Raw genomic sequence first — 21,217 nt, 5'->3', positions numbered from 1 at the left:
GAGTTATTCAAACAAAGGCTGGATGACCTTGCATGTTTGGACAAAGATGTGGGGCTTGTGGAAAGCAGCTTGTAAACTGTATAAAATGTTGGTGGTTGTGATTAGAAGGAAGATTCAGGGAGAGATTTATGTGGTGGCTACAGTTGAACTGCCTGACTGACCTCAGGATCCCTTCTGGCCAAGGAAGTTTGGAGATGATGAACTTTTGAGGTTCCAGAATTCTAAGACGCAGATTTAGCTGCAGAGCAGATGCATCGACTGCATTTGACCTTCAAAGCCCTGGTGGTCTGAGTTCTTCCAGCTCCTCATCACCGCTAACCCATGTGCCATGGGTGAGGATGTGCAGGGAACCCACCCCAGTGTAGATGGAAGAATCTGAGAGTTGGGGCCCAAAGACCTGGCTTTGAGACCTGACTCTGCCATTTACTGTGTGGCCATGGGCAAGTCACTTGGCCTCTCTGAGCTCCTTTTCTTCATCTATATAATGAAGATGATGGAACCTACCTGGGCAGCTTCATAAGATTGTTTTCAGGAATCAGGGAGGTATGAATAGATGAGAAAAGATTTTACAAGCAGTGAAATCCCACATCTCTTGGGGAATTGTTGTCATTATTAGCCAATGAGCAGATAGGATGTCTGTGTCTTCATTCTCGGGGCAGCTGGGAGAAGCCAGGAAGGTGGATCCCCGCGGCTTTAGGATGGTAATAAATCAGGAGCTGCTTCAGGGAGGACAGGAAGGTGTGATCACATTCCATGCTGTGTGGGCACCTTGAAGCAAGGCCACTCCCCCCCCCCCAGCCCCCTTGGAGGTTCTAGGTGTGAGTGTTTGAAGTATAGATGTCAGCTCAGGGGTGCCCAGAGGAAGCATCTACTCCACCCCCTGGGTCTCACTTACAGTTGGGTAAATGGAGGCCCCAGGTCACAACCAGGATTCCAAACCTTTGCGTCCTGGTCTTTCTGAAGCATGACTGGAGCAGTGAGCTTCGGGTTGCTAACAGTGCGTCTAGTCTGGGACACAGTTTGCTGAAAGGAATCCTGTTGTGTGCCAGGCTCTAGGCTAAGACTTGTCAGGAACAAGTGAGGGGAACGGATGCTGGGGCTGGAGTCTGGAGCCTACAGGCAGGGGGAGAGGGGCATGCATGTGCATGCATGGAGGTGAGTGTGTACCTCGCGCTGGTGAAGCACGTGATTGGGGTGGGAGGAATCTGAGATCCTGGAGGAAAGGATGGGGGTTTGGATCCAGCCTTAAGGGTTAGTTAATGGTTAGGCTGGAGCCCAGGGTGCTGGAATGTGAGAGCCAGCTTGGGGACCCCCAGACCACTGATCCTGGACTTCTGTGGCTCTGGCCTTGTGATCGCTGTCCCCTGTGGATCACTCCCAGTGCCTTAGGCTCTGGGTTAAGTAAGCCCTTATCCTCACAGCAACCCTGTGTCGAGGGTTCTGACGTCAGATCCGTTTGACAGATGAGGAAACCAAGAGGCTATGTAACCTGCCCATGATTGCACAGCTGACGTACTTGGGAACCTCCCTGGAAAACCCTAAGGAGCTCCCCTTACCCCCTGGCTCTCCCACCCTCTCCTATGCAAGAGGTAGCCTGGGCTTCTGACTTTCACACAGCAGAGTTCTTGTCTGGATTTGCAGGTTACACGCTGTGTGATGTTGGGTGAGAGGCTCCGCCTTTCTGAGCCTCGTTTCTTCTCTAAAGTGGGGGATAAGCATGCCTGCCTCAAGGTCGTACCCTTTCCGCTGGCATGCACCGTAAATGTGAGTGCTTGTTCCTGTGGTCCCTTTCCCTCACCTGCTTCTCCAAGCATTCATTCAGTCAACCTATATCCATTCATTCATTCATTCATTCACTCATTCATTCACTCAACCCATATTTTCTTTCTTTTCTTTTTTCCTTTCTTTCTTCTTTTCTGTTTTTATTTTCTTTCTGTTTTTTTCCCCACCCATATTTTCTGAGAGCCTCCGGGCCACCAGATGTCTGGCCCAGGAGCAAGTTGTGAAGCTCTTCTCAGCTCCCAGAATGTGTCACTGGGTGGGGGTAGGGGGTGGTCATTATGGTCAGCAGAGCTCCTGGCTGCTCCCTGCCCGAATCCCAGCCCTCCCCATGGCAGCTGAGAGGCGGCCTGGAAGAAGCTGCTCTGAGAGCCGGGTCTTTCAGAATCCTCAGCGGTTTGCCTGTCTTAGGGGGAGGAGGGCAGCTCTAGCGAGACGGAAAATGTGAGGCGGCTGCCGCAGAGGCCTGGGGGGACCAGGGCTCCCAGCATGCCTTGCAGAGGGGCTGGGCCTGTGTCCCTGGGCTCACTCTTGCACACACAAACACACATATTCACAGCTCATGCTCAGAGATCCACAGCCATTCACACACGTGTCACGTGTACATCCAGGGACACACGTGTGTTATTGGCTTCCAGAAGCACACCTCCAGATACGTCAGAGAGGATACACCCTCCAAAGGACACAAACCCATGCAGATACAAAATCTGTCTCCTCACACCCACACACTACCAGACACAACAGCCTCACGCCATCTAGGAGACCCCTGGCTCAGAAACACACACACACACACACACACACATCTTACATACCTAGACATACTTGGCTGTGTCCCAGATGGACACACGGCTTTAAGACACCCTCCGATGTATCGGAAGGACACATACACACGCAGGCACGCACACAAACCCACGCAGACTCATTATACACAGACTCCAGCATCCACGGAAATCCACAGATCCGCCCCTGCCAGGCGGGCCCAGGCACAAACTCATCACCAGATACTCGCCCTGTTTCTTTCACAAAGAGCAGCGGCGGCCCTTGCATGCTTACCTGGGGCTCAGACCCACGCCCGGGAGACACACACACAGGCACAAGACACGCAGCCGTGGACATGTAAGCAGGGACACGAGCGGAGAGCACTCACATGTCAGGCCTGCAGCATTTGCCACCGGGAACCAGAGACCCACAAACCAGGGTCCCCAGACACACACACACACGCACACAGGCTGTGACATCTCACCCACACAGAAACACAGGAAATCCTGGTCCCTGTCCTCTGGAGCGAATGTGTACAACCTACTGTGTTCAGCTACTCCACAAGGCTGCTGGGAATAGTGAGGAGTATGGCGGGGGCTTGACATGTAACCTCCTGGACCCGGCAGGTCACTAAGTCAGGAGAAGCTCCACCGAAGGCCCGCAGGCCCCTGATACCTAGCACTTGGGCCCGGGGCCAGTGGGCTGAAAGAAATGGAGCAATTGTCAGGCCTGCCCACAGGAGAAACACGGCCAGGGGCAACTCCCTTCTAATCTCCTTGGAATTTCCGGTTTGCCCTCATCTACCTCCTCCTCCCCTCTCCCTTTGCTGGGGACTGTGGAGGGCCACACCACTCCCATCTTTGAAGGGTGCCCGTTTCTGCCTGGGAAACAATGAAGGAGGCCAGGATAGAGGAGGTTGGAGGAGATGTGGGCACTCAGAAGAAGAGGGACCTGGAAGACTTCCTGGAGGAGGAGGCATTAGAGCTGAGGAGTTAGCCTTGAGTGGCTGCCTGTGTGCCCAGCTGCTGGAATGGTGCCGGCACATCATAGGGACTCAGCAAATGTTTGTCGTGTGATTGAATGAAAGGCAGGTGGTCTACAGGCTTAAAATAGAAGAGCTGGAGGGAATAGTGGGTGTGGGCAGTGGTGAGGGAGAGGCTGGGAAGGGGGTTGGGCCTGCTTGGGAAGGGCATGGAATGCTGAGGCGCTGTGAACACCTTGCTGGGAGGGGGCCATACAGCAAGGCTAGGAGCTGCCCCCCCTTAGTGTGTATCGGTAGGGCCAGGCACAAGGCACAGGAGCCCAGGGTGGCAGGGAAGGAAGGCTCTGTGGTCTCATGGACAAATTCCATCTTTGAGGTCAGGTCTAAGGCCAAACCTTGCTTTGTTACCTCTTCTCTGTGCATGATCTCCATGTGAAAATCCCATCATCAAGCCTCAGTCTTCCTGTCTGTAAAATGGGAAACTAATCCCTTTTTGCAGGGCACTTGGGAGGATTAGCGTTCAGGTACGTGGCACATCCAGTAGCATCCTGGGCACAGAGGAAGGGAAGTTCCCCGGGGGGAGGGTGGGGCGTGCTGGGCTAAGCTCCAGGCAGGGCCCTGACCAGCAGCCAAGGTTATTACTAAGGTCATTCCCTTCGTAGCCCATACACATGACCTCATCTGCAGTCATATTCTCTGCCCTCTGGTGCCAGAAGGAACTTGGAGCTGGGGTGGGGAAAGAGCCAGAGACTCCAGGATGTTCTGGGACAGGCTGACCCTGGCCTTTCTGGAGGCCCACAGGTCAGCACGGAGTCTGCATTCTGAGCAGGTAGCGCTGGCCTCCTCGAGGAATGGCCAGTAGTCAGGCAAGGGGGGAGCAGCAGGCCAGCTTTGCCCTTCTCCGGGGCCCACGGTGCTTAGAGCACTGTGGTCTAGAGCCAAGCCAACCTCAGCTTGAATCCTGGCTTTGCCTTTTCCTCTATGAGCCTCTCCTTTAGGAGGCTCCTCATCTGTAAATTAGGGATGCTGACAGTGCTCGGCGTCCAGGGTCGCTGTGAGCATAAAATAGGAGGAAGCACGTAGGTAAGGATTAGTGGGGGCCTGGCTCAGTGCAGGGGCTCAACAGCTGTCCTCCCTCGTCCGTTATTGGCAGGCTCCGGTCTGACTGCCTGTGAGCCCTGTGTCCTTGACAGTAGAGGTTGTTCCTGGCTCCAGGTGTGGGTCTTGGCATGGAGCCGGGGCCTGGGAGGTGTGCGTGGAGCTGAATTGCATCGTGGGGATCCCCAAACACAGTTCTCCCTGGGTGTCCCCCCTCTCCCTCCTGTCAGTCTTCTCCGAACGGCCAGTGCTGCGTGCTGCAGACTCTGCAACCTGGGGATGCCCCTTTGCTGGTGGAGGGCGCCTGTGGGGTCTCTTATGCTAAGACCAAGGTGAGTCATCTTCTCTTGCCTGGGCCACAGAGAGAAGCACAGGCTCCAGGGGAAATAGTCTGGGATCCTACAGCTACGCCGGCCCAGCGAAGCAGCTTTATGCTGGTTTGCCCCAGATCTGCTCGGGATCTCCTGGGTCAATTGCATCAGCCTCTCCCCTCCTTGGCCTTGGCCAAGTGCCTGGGCAGGCTGTGTGGTTCTGCCTCCCTCAGCCTCACCTCACCCCCGTTCCACGCAAGCTCCCTTGTGTTCCTCACACCCGGGCCTCAGTCCCCGTGCTCTTCCCACCTGCGGGGCCTTGGTGCTTGCAGTTCCCTCCCCTTGCCCTTGGTTTCCTCCTCCTCCTCCCTGTGTTCAGCTGCAGGCCCGGCTCCTGTGTTAGACAACCAGGAACTTTCTGTGGGCTCCTTGGGGACATTTACCTCAATGGTAATTAGATTCTTAATTGGGTAATTACAGGTTGCACACCAGCCACCCCCCATGTGTTCTGCCTTACCTGGGGGGGACCTAGCCCCTTCCTTTTACACAGGCGTACACTGAGGCTCAGAGAGGTTAAAGGGCTCGGCAGAGGTCACACAGCCTAGAGATGGCAAGAGGCAGAAGGACGGGCGGTCCGGTGGTGCAGGGCCCTGGGCAGGGGGTGGCACAAGCAAAGCCTCGGAGGTGTGGGATGCTGGGATGTGCTGGAGCCACTCCCTCGCCTCTCCAGCCTCACTCTCCCTCCCCAGAGACCTCTGAGCCCTGTCCTCCCCTGTTCAGACATCTGGCTGCAGCCCAGGGGCCATTTGGGAGATGTTTTCAACACATCCAGATCCAAATGCTGCCTTCCTTCCTGTTCCCACAGAAAGGATGAGAGGGACACCGTTAGGCACTCCCACTGTGAGCACCCACCCCCCGAGGCTGTGGGGGCTGCGGATGTCTCCCTGTTCTGTTGGGGGAGGCCTGGAATGGGCCAGTGGCAAGCCAGGCCTGGCCTTGGTGAGCAGTGCTCCCTGGGTGTCTTCTCACCCCAAACACACGCACGCACACGTGTCTGGTCTCAGGCGCAGAGCGGTGCCAGATGTGGGAGGCACGCTCCAGACTGGCTGTGGAGCCTTCGTCTCCTTGAGCCTCTGTTTGCTTATTGGTACAATGGGTATGAAATATTAGCAGCGGCCTCAGGAGGCCTGTGATTGAGCACAGGATAACGGACATTCGTGCTGCGTTCAGCCGGGTGTCTGGCCCTCGGTAAACCCTTGTAAATACTAGCTCTTGTCCCATTATAGAGACTGTCTAGTGTAGTTGACAAGAGCTCAAACTGGACTTGAATCCTGGCTGTGCCCCTGAGCGTGTGACCTTGAGCAACATTGTTGACCTTTCTGATCTTGGTTCCTCGCCGGTCAGTTGGGGGTGGCGGGGGGTACAGTGAGGCAGCGGGTGCTGCCCGGCCTGTGCCTGGCCCGGAGAGAGCGCTCTCGCCTGTTACCATTTATTGGTGTTGGAGGGGCCAGTCCAAGACCCTTGTCTTCCCCATGACCTTGTGGGTCGCCGGGACCAGGTAGCCTCCGTGCCAGCCAGAGCAGGGGCATTGTGTGGCATGGCCATACCTGGCTGGGTGTCCTGGCCCTCCTCTAGGACCTTTGTCCCTGACTGTCCCCAAACCAGAGCCCAGCTTTCACCCAAGGACGCTAAGCTGGATTGAGTTCTGGGCTGGGAGGCAGGAGCCCAGAGTCCTTCTCTACTTGACTCTGGATCTTCTGGGGGGCCATGTGATTGTCCCTAATCCCTCTCTAGGCCTCAGTGTCCCTGCCTCTTCTGCCCCACCCCCCACCCCTTGCTACTCTGGAGTCTTTGCTTTTGAGTGGGGAGGGAAGTGGAGCTTTGCAGAGCCTTGTGCCCTCCTTGGGGTCCAGTGATCTCATCTGGAGACTTGACAGACTTGACAGACCTGGGGGATGGACAGAAGGGATAGCAGATGGCTGCCCTAGCCTCTCGGGGGCCTGGCATGCTGCCTCTGTGGCCACTGTTGGCCCACCCTGCAGGTCAGCCCTTCCGGGCTGGGGTGAGTGCCCCAGGCCAGAGCCAGGGTGGCAGATGGGCAGGCAGCCTGGGGTTAGCCTGAGGGAGGGACCGTGGTGGCCAGGGCGGTGTGGGAGCAGGAGGGCCAGGCAAAGGCTCCCGTCCCTCCCTGGAATGGTTGCTGTCCCACAGACGGAAAGTTTTGGGTCCTTCAGCTCAGCTCTATCATTCTTCCTGGATGTGTCTGCTATAGGCAGGTCAGTCCCTGGAACCTGGGGAGGAGGTGACCTATTTGGGAATGCAGCCTGGGGGTTGATAGGCCAGGATTTGAGGCCCGCCACTAGGCTCCGAGGCTTCCGTGGGCATTAGCTTTGCAGAATCACAGAAGTAGATTTAAACACAGCAGCACTGACTGGAGGTGGTTTTCTGCAGGGGAGTGGAACAGGATGGGAATCTTCCCCTCTTAGGACCCCTTTATTAATTGGGCAGCTTTTTATTGAGTTGATCCTTTGAGTGCCAGGCACTGGGCTAGGCTCTGTCCTCCTGAAGCTCACATCTTAGTGGTAGAGACCGACATTCCGTAAGCAAACAGATCAATAAGTAACATAATTAACATCACAGATAAGCCTGTGACATGTCCCATGAAAGAAACAGGTTTGAGATGGACACAGTGGGCCTAGAGGGGTCTGGAAGGCTTCTCTGAAGAGGAGGCATTTACATGGGGGCTTCGAGCACGAGGGGAGCCAGGAGCGCAGAGATGCAGGGAGGGAAGTCTGGGCAGAGGGACCAGCAGGGCAGAGGCTTAGTGGTGGGACAGGCTAGGTGATTGCGGGGAGAACAGCCAGTGCGGGAAGGTGAAGATGGGGAGGTGGGCAGGGGTCGGGCTTTTGTCTTGCTGTTAGGTCAGGTGATTTACATACGGTAAAGTGAGTTTTGGCAGATGCATTGCAGATGCAATTCTGTAACCACCACCAAAGTCGAGATGTGGAACGGTCCCAAAAACTCCTCCTGGGCCCCTTTCTAGTCAATTCCTCCTCCCCCAGCTTCTCCCCTCATCTGTTTTCTGTCTCCACAGTCTCGATTTTTCCAGAATGTCATAGAAAGGGAATCCTCCAGTGGCCTGCTGAGTCTGGCTTCCTTCACCCGGCAGAATGCGTTTGCGCCTGGGCCACGGTGTTGAGGGTCTCAGCAGTTCATTCTTTTTCATTGCTGAGTAGTATTCACTCACGTGGATGTGCCACTGTGTCTCCATCCACCAGCTGAGGGACGTTTGGGTCGTTTCCAGATTTTGGTGATCATTGGAGAGTTTTAAACAGGGGAGTAATGTGGTTAAAAAAACAACAACATTCCACGTACTAAGTGGAGAACAAATTAGTGGGGAGAAAACTGGCCATCCCGAGGGTTAAGTTCAATGATTTGGTGATGAATCTGGCTCACTATAGAGACTCAGTAATTGTTCATAAAAAAGGCTGTGCCTGGGGCAGCCAGGGAGGCTTCTTGGTGGAGGTGGCATTTGAGGTGGAGGGATGAGGAGGTGGGAGACATACAGAGTGGAAGGAGGCCCAGGCAGTACAGAGTCCCTGTGGGGGCTAGTGGGGCTGAGACACTGGCTTCCTGCACCGGACTCAGCTTTGGTGTATGAGGGTGGTCTGTAGGGCTCACATCCGAGCTCCCTGGGGGTGCTGGGTGAACAGGCATCTACCCTAGCCTTATGGGGGCTGACTCTCTTGGATAGGAGGTAGCTGGGGGATCTCTGCTGTGGTATAGTTTCTTCTTTGGTGGCTGGTAAGAGGTGACCTCCTCCTGCCTTCAGGAACCTTCTGTCTCCTTGGTCCCCTCCCTGCTCCCTCAGGGCTGGCTGGCAGCTGTTACTGGGGTTCACACCAGCCATTGCCACTTGCTGTGTTTCCGCAGAGGGGCCTCGGGTTTGGTCACTTTCATCTCTGGTCCTGCAGGTCAGGAGACCTCACTGTCTACTCCTCCAGACCAATTCCATCAGACTCATGCATCTGGAGTCATTGTCACATGCAAGTGTTCCGGTGGGCCCCAGACCTAAACTCCGCCCCACCCCGTCCTCACTGTGCAAAGATTCATCATCTTATATGTGTGTGGGTTTCTTGCGGAAAGCATTCTTTCCTGCAGCATTTAAAATGTGGCTTGATGGGGCACCTGGGTGGCTCAGTGGGTTAAGCATCTGACTTCGGCTCAGGTCATGATCCCAGGGTCCTGGGATCGAGCCCTACATCAGCCTCCCTGCTCAGTGGAGAGTCTGCTTCTCCCTCTCCCTCTGCCCCTCCCCTCCCTCACTTGTGCTTTCCCTCTCTCTCTCTCTCTCTCTCTCTCTCTCTCAAATGAGTAAATGTTAAAAAATAAATAAAATGTGGCTTGATCAAAAGGTCATTTGTGAGCCTCCTGATAGGTGGTAGTGTTTTTTTTGTTTTTGTTTTTGTTTTCTTAAGATTTTATTTTTATTTATTTTTATATTTTATTTTTTTAAGATTTTATTTATTTGACAGAGAGAGAGACAGCGAGAGCAGGAACACAAGCAGGAGTGGGAGAGGGAGAAGCAGGCTTCCCGCCGAGCAGGGAGCCCGATGTGGCAGATGCCCAACTGACTGAGCCACCCAGGTGCCCCAAGATTTTATTTTATTTTATTTTTTAAGATTTTATTTATTTGAGAGAGAGAGAATGAGAGACAGAGAGCATGAGAAGCAGACTCCCTGCTGAGCAGGGAGCCCAATGCGGGACTCGATCCTGGGACTCCAGGATCATGACCTGAGCTGAAGGCAGTTGCTTAACCAACTGAGCCACCCAGGTGCCCCCCAAGATTTTATTTTATTTATTTTTTATTTTTTAATTTTTAAAGTACTTTTTATTTATTTATTTGAGAGAGAGAATGAGAGAGAGAGAGCATGAGAGGGGAGAGGGTCAGAGGGAGAAGCAGACTCCCCGCCGAGCAGGGAGCCCGATGCGGGACTCGATCCCGGGACTCCAGGATCATGACCTGAGCCGAAGGCAGTTGCCCAGCCAACTGAGCCACCCAGGCGTCTCTAAGATTTTATTTTTAACTAACCTCTACACCCAATGTGGGGCTCAAGCTCATGACCCCGAGACCGAGTCACATGCTCTGCTGACTGAGCCAGCCAGGTGCCCTGAGATATCTGGATGTGGGGGCCACAGGATGCAGGGGCAGGGGTGGGGGGCAGAAACAGGGAGGAGACCAGGGACAGTTTGGATTCCAAGGTAAGGGACTGCACCTATTGCAGAAGCCAGTGGGAAAGAGTGGAGGAGACAGAAAGTGACCTTTTTTTTTTCAAGTTATCTCCGATAAACAGGAATGACCTCTGTAATCAGAGCAAAATAAACATTTTCAGTGAAGACTGCTCTGGCAGTAGGCAGGGTGCCCCGTTCCTATTCTCTATCCCTGCCCGCACCCCCCTTCTCTGTCCATGTTAAATAATGAGGGTCAGCTTCAAGGGGAGGAGACAGTCAGCTTGAAGGAGTGGCAGAGGGGATGGAGGGCTGTCGAGGGGCTGGCAGGCCATGCCTGGTCTGAGCACCTTTCCCCGGCTTCTTTAGGCTGGCCTTTCTGACTGTGGGATTGAGAATCAGGGCCCCCAGGGCACTGCTGGCCTTTTCCTATCTGCAGGGGAGAGTGAGGTTTGGGGTTCCCCTACCGGTGTTGGGGGGGTCTCCAACAACCTTTCTGTATAGCCACTGGGCCTGTGGAGTCCAGTGGAGTTTATCCCCTCCCTCCCACTTGCACACGGTTGAGGGATCTGGGAGGGAGGGGAGGAGCAACAAGGGCCCTGAGCTGTCTGTGAAGGAGCTGAGAAGGCCGGGCTCCCCTCCCTCTCTCCAAGCTCTGTCCGTTGGGTCAGACTGTCACCGGAGGGCTTTTTAGGGCCAGGGGCTGGGACTGGAGGACTGAGCAGCCCTGGGAGATTTGGAGGCTCAGTGAGGTCTAAGAACCTCTGGAGTGATGGGGTGCCTGGGTGGCTCAGTCGTTAGGCGTCTGCCTTCAGCTCAGGTCATGATCCCAGGGTCCTGGGATCGAGTCCCGCATTGGGCTCCCTGCTCCTCAGGAAGCCTGCTTCTCCCACTCCCACTCCCCCTGCTTATGTTCCCTTTCTTACTGTGTCTCTCTCTGTCAAATAAATAAATAAAATCTTTAAAAAAAAAAAAAAAAGAACCTCTGGAGTGAAGCAAGGTCCTGCCCCCCAGGGTCCCATCCCAAGGGCCTAGCAGCCCCTTTCCCTGACCCCACCTCAGGACCCTGCTTGGGTCCTGCATTCACCAGCCCGGGCTGCCCGAGTCCCAGCCAACCCGGCCCGTGCAGGCCACAAGCCTGCCTTTGTGGACTCGCCCTCCTGCATGGGCCGTGCCAGGAGGGGCTGACCCGCATTCTGCCTTGCAGCTGGGACGAGCCCGCATGGGCCTGGGCCCCCCTCCTTAGCCCCATGGGGAGATGGAGCTGGCGTGAATGCAACATCCTGCATTTTTAGAAACTGACTGTGGTCCAGGGCAGGCCCTGGGGAGCCAGCTGCTCATGTGAGAAAGATCATTGATTCATTCACTTGTTCAATAGATGCTTGTTGAGGCTCTGCTCTGTGTCAGGCCCTGGTCTTGTGGTCCTGCCACAGATGGCTCTTGCCCTTTTAGGAAAAAGACTGGAAGGAAACCCCCTGCCTTAGAGTCACTTGGGGGGCCTGCTCCCAGAGTTTCTGATTCAGCGGGTCTCAGTTGAGGCATGAGAATTTCTGACAAGTTCCCCAGTGATGGTTATATGCTGCTGGTCCAGGGACCACAGTTCGAGAGCCAGTGTGACTTAGGACCAGGGGGAGGAATTATGAGTGATTTAGGTTTCTGTACTTTCAAAACTGTTTCTGTGATCATGGTTTACTTTTATAAATAGAAAAATCAGTTATTTATTTATTTATTTTAAAGATTTTTTATTTATTTATTTGACAGAGAGAGACACAGTGAGAGAGGGAACACAAGCAGGGGGAGTGGGGGAGGGAGAAGCAGACTTCCCGCTGAGCGGGGAGCCCGATGTGGGGCTCGATCCCAGGACCCTGGGATCATGACCTGAGCCGAAGGCAGACGCTTAACGACTGAGCCACCCAGGCGCCCCTAGTTATTTAAAAGTTAACAAAATAAATGGTCCCCCCAGATTGACTCCAGTGCTCTGGATATGGTCCTGTGTTGAGCGATGTCACCTCCCATGACTTAAATGTCATACATCTATTAACGTAGCCCAACATTATGAGCTTTAATGTTCTCTGCCCTTCCCCTTGGTTCATCCTGAGCTTCAGGTCCACTTAGACCTCCATATCCTCCCCATCACCTGTTAGCGTGACTGCAGTGAGAATAAGTGAGATATTAGGAAATAGCAGGGTGGGGATTTGAATACAGGCTCATCTGGAGGCTGGCTTACTTTGGGTTTAGCTGACTGGCCCGTACTTCCTGAGTGCCGTTTCCTTTATGCTTCCTTAATCCACCAGCTGAAATGGAGTGTGGACACCTCACTTCCTCATTTCTTTGGACTGGTGTGATCATTGACTGTCCCACTTCCTCTTTTTCCACGTTTAGTTCTGTCCACTTGGCATGGTGGCAGTGAGTCTGTGTGTATACTGGGATGGAGGTGGAGATGGGGTCCTGGTGAGGGAACCCTTCCTCTGAGCTGGTGGAGGCAGAATCATCCACTTTGCGGGTTGCTGCTGAAGCCACTCCTAGAGGAGAGGCCGTGGTGGCAAGTGGGGATTTGGTCCTTGGGTTGACGGTGGGAACGGGACAGTATGTCATTGGGAGAAACAGATCCTTGTCCCCTCTGTCTTCCTCTCCTGAGTTCAGGACCATGTGAGAAGTAGTCCGCGGGAGTCAAACAGACGAATGAGCTTTCACATTAAGAACTGGCCTGCTTCCTAACCCTGCTCCTGAATTAAACTGACCCACCCAGTCTCCAGGGACACTGGACAACCTCAGGCCATGCCCCCAGAGGGAGCCACCCAATTTCTTTGGGGAAAGGAAGGCACAGAGGGGCTGGTGAACACACTCTGGATTGTGGCCCCTCTCAAGGGCCTGCAGAGTTGTTTTTTTTTTTGCTTCTTGGACCCACCTCCCTGCCCCCATCAGCACCACCCTTGGGTGTTTCCTCTGGCTCCTCAGGGATGCCTTTGGCAGATCATTCCTCCCCTGTGACTCAATTTCTCTTTTCATTTATTTTTATTTTTTTAAAGCTTTATTTATTTATTTATTTGCCAGAGAGAGAGAGAGAGACCACGAGCAGGGGAGTGGCAGGCAGAAGGAGAAGCAGACTCCCCGCTGAGCGAGGAGCCCGATGCGGGACTCGATCCCAGGACCAGGGGATCATGACCCGAGCCGAAGGCAGACACTGAACCAACTGAGCCACCCAGGCGTCCCTCAGTTTCTCTTTTTAGTATACCATCTTGTTTAATTCATTCAGTCATACTAAGAGTAGATATTATTTCTATTTGTGACTCAGTTTTCACATTTGTTATTAGATATAATAATTATCCGTTTCTCCTGCTGGGTTCCTCCCTCACCCCCTTACAATCTATCTGTCTAATGATTGTTTCAGGTTGGTATGTCTTTTTTGTGGTTGTTTATCTAACTGCACATGGTACACTCATTCAGTTAATGTTTGTTGGGAGTCTGTGGGGTGCTAGGCCAATGCTGGGTGTGGGGGATACAGCAGGGATCAGGGTAGATGTGGGGTAGTGCCACACACTCCCAGAGGGGAGACAAACTCTTAAATAGAAAATTTAGATATGCTCATGGTGACAAAGGGGAAGTGAGGGACATTTGGGAGCTGGTGACGGAGGTGGTCAGGAGCTGCCCTGAGGAAGTGAGGTCATCCCCCGCACCCTCCACTTAAAACCCAAACCCAACTTCTTGGCCCTTCAAGGCCCTAGATGGCTGATCTCTGTCTGTTTGCCCGGCCTCAGCCCACCCTCCTCTAACTACCCTGGCCACCTTGCTATATTCTGACACACTGGGCTCTGTCCTTTGCACACACCAGACCCTCTGCCTAGAGTCATCTCTCCCTGGCTGGCTGGCTGCATGGCTGTTCCTTCTTCCCTCAGCTCAGATGTCCCTTCTTTGGAGACGGCCACCCCAACCATGCCCTGGGACACAGCCTTTCCCCAGTGCTGTAGCATGTTACCTAGGTGTGGGGGTTTTTGTTTCTCGCCATTTATTTGGATTTTTTAATTTGTTGGTTTATCATGTGTCTCCCTAGTGAGATCTGGGGCTCCGTGCAGAAGATACAGAAGGGGCCCCGTCAGTCTTGGTCAGTACTGTCCCTTCCCACCCCCCGTGCTTGGCACGGGGCCTGGCACAGAGTTGGTGCCCATGAATGCTTGTTGAATGAGCCTGTCCTGCTTCCCCAGAGCGGTTAGTTTCCCTATTGCTCCTGCGACAAATCACCGCAAATCGAGTAGCTTCAAACAATCCCAGATTATTATCTTAACATTCTGGAGGTTCGAAGTCTGAAAATCGAGGTGTTGGCAGGGCTATGTTGGTGAGGCCACATGGCGGGGCTCTGGGGGAGGATCTACTCCCTTTTCCAGCTTCTGGACGCGGCCTGTATTCTCCGCTTCGTGACCCGTCCTCCATCTTCAGCGCATGTCCCTCTGACCTCTGCTCTGTCACGTCACATCCTACTTTGATCCTCTTGCCTCCCTCTTACAAGAACCCATGTCATTACGTTGGGCTGCCCAGATAGAATACAGGAACATCTCCCAATCTTGGGATCCTTACCTTCATCTCCTTCACAAAGTCCCTTTTGCCGTGTAAGGTAACATATTCACAGGTTCTGAGAACGAGGACACGGATGTCTTTGGGGGGCCGTTATTCAGCCTAGGAGAGTGTTGGGTGTGGCCTGCATTCAGGCCTCAGGCCACCGCCACGGGGCCCGGTGGTGACCTGACCGCCCCGTCCCCCTGCAGGACGAGATCGAGGAGCTTCGGGCCGAGATGCTGGAGATGCGGGACGTCTACATGGAGGAGGATGTGTACCAGCTGCAGGAGCTGCGGCAGCAGCTGGACCAGGCCAGCAAGACCTGCCGCATTCTGCAGTACCGTCTGCGCAAGGCCGAGCGCCGCAGCCTCCGAGCCGCGCAGACGGGCCAGGTGGATGGGGAGCTCATCCGTGGGCTGGAGCAGGACGTCAAGGTAAGCACCAGGCCTCCCCGCCAAGCCCCGGTCGAGCCCAGGTCAGCTTGCTCCTTGTGTGTCCTTGAGCAAGTTACTCCACCTCTCTGGGCCTCAGCTTCCTCATCTGTAAAGTGGGGATCCCTGGCGAACTGACAGGGGTGCCTCAAGGTAATATCATAAATATGAATCCTACTCAAAGCAGCCACTCTGAGTGTCAACCACATGCCGGGCTCTGAGTTGTTCATGCACCGTCTGGGGAGGGTTCTTGGGGTTTTTATTTTTATTTATTTTTATTTTTTTATTTTTTAAGATTTTATTTATTTATTTGACAGAGAGAGACACAGCGAGAGAGGGAACACAAGCAGGGGGAGTGGGAGAGGGAGAAGCAGGCTTCCCGCTGAGCAGGGAGCCCGATGTGGGGCTCGATCCCAGGACCCTGGGATCATGACCTGAGCCGAAGGCAGACACTTAATGGCTGAGCCACCCAGGCGCCCCAGGTTCTTGGGGTTTTTAAAAATTTTTTTATTTTATCTTATTTTTAAGTAGGCTCCACGCCCAGCGTGGAGCCCAATGCAGGGCTTGAACTCACAACCCTGAGATCAAGAGCTGAGCTGAGATCAAGAGTTGGAGGCTTAAGGGGGCTGAGCCACCCAGGCGCCCCTGTGGAGGTTTCTTTATTGTGCTAAGGAGCGTAGTGAAGGCCTGGAGTTGGATAGGGCTGGTTTAAATCTGGACTCCAAAGTGCCCTAATTTTGAGATTTTGAGCAAGTCACCTAAGTTTCAGTTTCTTCACCTGTAAAATGGGTGTCACAGCAGCGAGGTTCTCTGAGGGTTAGAAGAGATAATACAGGTAAGATGTCACTGTAAACCCTCAAAAATGTTCGCTGTTATTAGTCCCATTTTCTGGATGAGGAAAGTGAGGCTCAGAGAAAGGAAGGACCTACCTGTCCAAGGTCACATGACACTCAGTGTGTAGTGGTTACAGTGCAGGCTTATCAGCCTCCTGTGCCTGGCCTGGCCTCCCTCCCTGCTGATGGGCTGGAGGCTGGCAGGAGGGCCCTCCAGGAAGAGCTGACCCCTGCCTGTCTGTGTGCCCAGTCCCCGGCTCTCAGAACTCAGCCCAGTGTGAGCAGGGGGTGTAGGAGCTGGGGGTGGGGATGCAGCCTGGGGGCCCTAGGGGCTCTTCCTGCAGTGGTGACTTCTGAACCCAGGCCTGAGGGAGAAGAGGGCCTGAGCCGGGACTGGGGAGGAGGAATGCCGGGGCGGGGAGAGAGCCTCTCTGTAAGGGCCGGGAGGTAAACCCTGAGTGCCAGCCGGCCACAGGCAGGCTCGCATTTCCCATTGTCTTTGCGGGGGCGCAGTTGGGATTACAGGTCGGCTGTGCAGATGAGGAAACTGAGCTCAGAAGGGGTGTGTCTCCCAGGCCAAAGCTACCTGACTGGCAGCCCCCGGGATAGGTGGTTGCACAGATACTCCAACTCCAGGCACTGGATGGACAGGGCTTGGGGTGGGGAAGAGCTGGAGAAGCTCAGACGAAGCAGAGTTGGGGCCTGGGTGGCTGGGGCTTTGGGGCCGGGACACCAAAGAGTCAGCCTTAGAGAGATTGGGGGGCGGGGGGGGGAGGACCGACTGGGCCGGCTAGCCATCGCCTTGGTGGGAGGAGCCAGAGCAGCTGGTGTGCATGTCGGAGGGGGTCTCTCTCGGCTCCCGGGGCAGGGAAGCCGCCCCTTCTGTTGGGATTTGAACTAGCCAATCAGCGTCCACCTTGCCCCCTTCTCCCCCTCTTCTCCCCGCCCCTGCAGCTGGAGCGCTGAGCTCATCCCTGCAGGCCCGGGCTGGATGCCTCTGGCCACCACATCCTTCCCACGTGCTGGACTTGTTCTCAGTCACTTTGGGGGTTCTCAGAATTGTGGTGTCTCCTGGGGGGGCTTGATGGGCCCAGCTGGGGAGGGGACCTCAGAGCTGGGTATCCCTGGGGACTCTCTGACTTGCTCTGCCAGCTCCTTGGCCCACCCTGGGACTGGCTTGGGCCGCCTCTTGGGGCCTCAGTTTCCCCTTCTGTTAAATATGGGGCTGAGAGCAGCCAAATCTATAGGGCTTTTGCAGTTCCAGTGGTTTTGTCGAGCAGGTAGGTTATTGGTGAGGGCGCCATGAGTAACACCTTGGTATCCCTCTCCCCCAGGCTCTCTCACTGTCTGTGGTCCTCACAGCCTGCAGGCCCCACAGAGCCTCAGTGGGAACATACATGAGGAGGGCAGGGTGGTGGCGGTGCAGAGACCTGCTCTCCCACTTGCTTGGTGCGTGACCTTCGGAAAGCTGCTTCACACCCCTTGTGGAAAAGGGAGATAAAACTAGATTCTACCTAGAGAGATTTTTGCGAGGATAAAACGAAATGGCTCATGTAAAGAGAGTGCTGGCCACAAAATCCGGCACCGGGTGTTCACCCGGCAAAGGAGCAAATGTTGGTTGCAGTGTTACTGTTCAGAAGATCCTAGAAGGCACTCGTAGGGCAAGGGCAGAGAAGGGGAGGCCAGAATCTCAGCCTGCCTGCGTAGATAAGAATCCCCTGGAGGACTTGTCCACAGTGCAGATTCCCAGGCCCCACCTCCCGTTCCCCCTCCCTGAGGATTCAGTGACAGTGACAGGGAGGCTGAGAGGTCTGATGTGAGGGGGACCGTGGCCTGGAGGCTGCTGGTTGCATTTGGCAGGAGCCAGGCCTCAGTGCTGTAAACAGTGACCTCATGGCTGAACGCATTGTTTGTGCTTTGGGGATTTGCCCTGGTGTCCAGAAGCTGCAGCTGCTTCACCTCCCGGAGTATCTCAGCCCCCCTGCCCTGGGAGTAGTTGGGAGGATCGTAAGATGATGAAATGAGACAAGCAGGTGGGGCCCTGTGAGCATGTGACACCGTGAACCCTCTGCTGGGCTTATTATTAATACTTTTAGTACCGATATTAACATAATGTCTTCAGGCTTCGGGCCAACAACAGGGTCAGGTTGAGAGCAGGACTCTAGAGTTGACCCACCTGATTTCAGACCTTGTTTCTGTAGCTTCCTAGCCGTGTGCCCTTGGGCAAGTGACCTTTCCTTTCTGTACCTCAGAATGGAAATAACAAAGCCTTTCTCGAGGGGATGAAAGGCATGTGGTGTCAGGAAGTGAGAGCCGATTCTGTAAGTCACCCATGAGAGGCAAGAGCACCCAGGGCGACTGAGAAAGAGGAAGGGACGGGCGGAGGCCACCAGACTCCTGCCCTCCAGGCTACCGTGCTCTTCCTCTAAAGGGGGCACAGGGTTCTGTGGGATCTGAAATTAAGGGCTCTTTTGTTCCCACTGCAATCCTATAAGCTGCCTGGGGTTGGGCTTTCTTGACATAGCAACCCTTGGGGGTGGGGGACAAATGGGGAAGGCGATCCTATGGAGAATGGGGTGGAAGGAGCCTGGGGACTCATGGAAGGGATGAAATCAATAGAGTCATTTATGAACCCAAGAGGACCCAGGAATCCACGGATCATGACTTCTTGAGGGGGAGTGTTGCCTACCAGGTCGAGGCCATGGTGGGGATGGAGCGACCCCTCAGATGGAGAGGAGCTGGCCCCAAGTGGGAGCGCAGTTAGGAGAGAAGCCCTCACGTCAGTCAGGGACACAGCTCTCCCTGGACGGTGGGTGGGGTGCTGGTTGAGGGGAGCATCCCCCTCGTCAAGTTAGGAGAGGTGCATCTCCCCATATTTCAGGCATTCGCCCCTTCACCTCCCTCTCTTTTCCCTTTTTGGAACCTTGGATTTGTTTGTTCTCCGACCAGCATTTCCTGGGCACTAGCATGTGCCAGACCATGCGCTGCTACTGGGACACAGGGAGGTGAAGGAGCCCAGGCATGGTCTGGGGCCTTCATCTCTGTGCCCCACCGCTCCTGCCCCACGGTCTCAACAGGATGAACAAATAAATGAATGAATGAATGGAGTATTGATCAGGGCAGGGACTTTCTGGGTGACTTAATAGCCAACCTGGAGACCACAGCCAAGAGCCTGGGGCTGAACCCTTCCAGCAAAATCCTTGACCCCAAACTCAAGAGTGAGGCCCAGTCCAGTAAAACCAGTGCACAGAGGTGAAGCAGTGATCCTGGCAGTGCATTAAAAAGTTGTATTTCTTGATGTTCCAACCACCAGCCCAGGGACTACGTCATGTGTTCCTCACGGTGGCTCCTGGGAGTGGGCTGTCTCCATTCCACTTACCAGTGACCACACCGAGACTTCGAATGTGTCAATAAACTTGTCGTGGGTGTCCACACAGAGAGCGCTGGAGTCATACTCAGTCTAGCTCTCCCTGCCTGCCAAGTCCTTGTTCTGCTATTGAGGGGTTTGTGGATGGGGGATAGATCCCGGCTGTCCTTGGGGATCCTCAGAGGCAGAGAGCGGCAGTGGGCAACAGACGGTGGGGGAGGCAGCGCCGAATTCCCTTTCTGGCCGTTGTTTTTCCTGGCCTGCCTCTCATACTGCCAACGGGTCCATGCCGAGCTGGGCCTGGGCCCAGGCAGAGGGAAGAGCCAGGGAGGGCCCTCTTCCCTTCCGGCGTGGAGGAGGTGCCATGGCCATTTCCGAGACTGGCAGGCATGGGGTGTTGGGCTGTCTGCCCCTCACATACCTCTTGTGGGCAAAGCCCTCGGACCCCTCCAGAGCCCCTGACCACGTTGGCCTCTCGGGCAAATCCCAGGGGCTCCCCCCAGCTCGGGTCCCCCTGGCTAGGCATGACCCCGAGTCAGGTCACTTAGGCTGTGAGCCTCAGACAGAATTGGGGTAAATGAATCTGGCACACGGTAGGTAGTCAACAAATGATAGTTGTGATTTACCAGCTCAGAAGGGCCTTCCGCATCCCCAGAGGCTCCCCTTTCCTGGCCTTTGACCCCCAGGGTGTCCTCGAGGAAATGGGGTGCTCTGCTGCAGAGCCCTGGCACCAGGATTGACGTTTGCAGCTCTGTTAGTTCCTTTCTGTACGGATGACTTGGACACGCGCCCAGCCTTTGTCATTTAGAGCATGTTCTATGTCCCAGACAATTGAAAACCAGCCTCAGGGTCACACCATGACCTCCAGCAAGTCAGGCCCCTCTCTGAACTTCGGCATGACCACTCCCCCGGCACTCAACTGTGCTGGCCCAGGGCCCAGGCTTTTTGTGCCATAGCTGATTCGGTCCTCCTGCGGGGCCCATGAGGTTGCTGCTATTATTGCATCCATTTTGCAGTTAAGGAGACTGAGGCACAGAGTCGGGAGATGGTTTGCCCAGGATCCCGTGCTGGTCACTGGCAGCAGTGGGATTCAGATGGCTCTGGGGCTGCCCGTCTTGCTCTGGTTTCCACGCCAGCTCACTTCCCTCCCTTTAAAATGAGCTTCTGGCCCTGCCTCAGGCTCTTGTGAGAATTGGAAACACTGACTGCGCTGGATAATTGAAAAGGCCTTGCGAAGAACAGGCAGGGCCTTTCCAGCTTCCTGGGGACTGAACTGTGATGTAGACATTGGGAGCACGGGGTGCCTGGGTTTGGGTTTTGCTTCTGCTGTTTCCTGGCTGTGTGACCCCGTACCCTCTACTGACTTCTCTGTGCCTCGGTTTCCTCATCTAAGTAGGGGTGGTGAGAAACACTGTCTGCTGGGGGGTTGCTCTGCAGCCAAAGCGGGGGGCAGGTGGGGTTCCCTGCTCATCACCCCCCTTGCTCAGGTCTCTAAGGACATCTCCGTGCGGCTGCATAAGGAGCTCGAGGCGGTGGAGAAGAAACGGGCGCGGCTGGAGGAGGAGAACGAGGAGCTTCGGCAGCGGCTCATCGAGACCGAGCTGGCCAAGCAGGTGCTGCAGACGGAGCTGGAACGGCCGAGAGAGGTGAGGGCCCCTCCGTCCCAGGCAGGGCCAGGCCGGGGCAGGGGGCCGTGCGCCAGGGCTCTGAACTGCTGTGTCTGCACGGTTATGCGTCCCTGGTGGAGCTGTCTTTGTCACGTGTTCACCCCCACAGCACACATGTCCTGAGCACCACTGTGTACTCTGAATGCCGACCCTGAGGACAGAGTGGTGAGTGGAAGACACTGGTTCCCGTCCTCAAGGAGCCCACAGGCC

General features: G+C 55.0%; 1 protein-coding gene across 3 annotated transcripts in view; it reads left to right on the top strand.

The window, feature by feature from the left end:
- The window catches only part of MTCL2 (microtubule crosslinking factor 2), a 67,698-nt gene that overhangs the window by 4,190 nt on the left and 42,291 nt on the right, over positions 1–21,217 (top strand). For all 3 annotated transcript variants that reach the window (XM_054510088.2, XM_064573136.1, XM_045885727.3), the window contains exons 2-3: positions 14,919–15,143; positions 20,828–20,986. In XM_054510088.2, coding sequence (XP_054366063.2) covers positions 14,919–15,143; positions 20,828–20,986 — 384 coding nt within the window. The remainder of the gene's footprint in view (positions 1–14,918; positions 15,144–20,827; positions 20,987–21,217) is intronic.

This window comes from Mirounga angustirostris, unplaced genomic scaffold (genome assembly GCF_029215605.1).
Source record: "Mirounga angustirostris isolate CCGP_5_RB_7025 unplaced genomic scaffold, mMirAng1.0.hap1 SCAF_10, whole genome shotgun sequence".
Taxonomy (NCBI): Eukaryota; Metazoa; Chordata; class Mammalia; order Carnivora; family Phocidae; genus Mirounga; species Mirounga angustirostris.
Note: the sequence above shows the minus strand (reverse complement) of the source record. Positions and strands in the feature narration are given on the sequence as shown.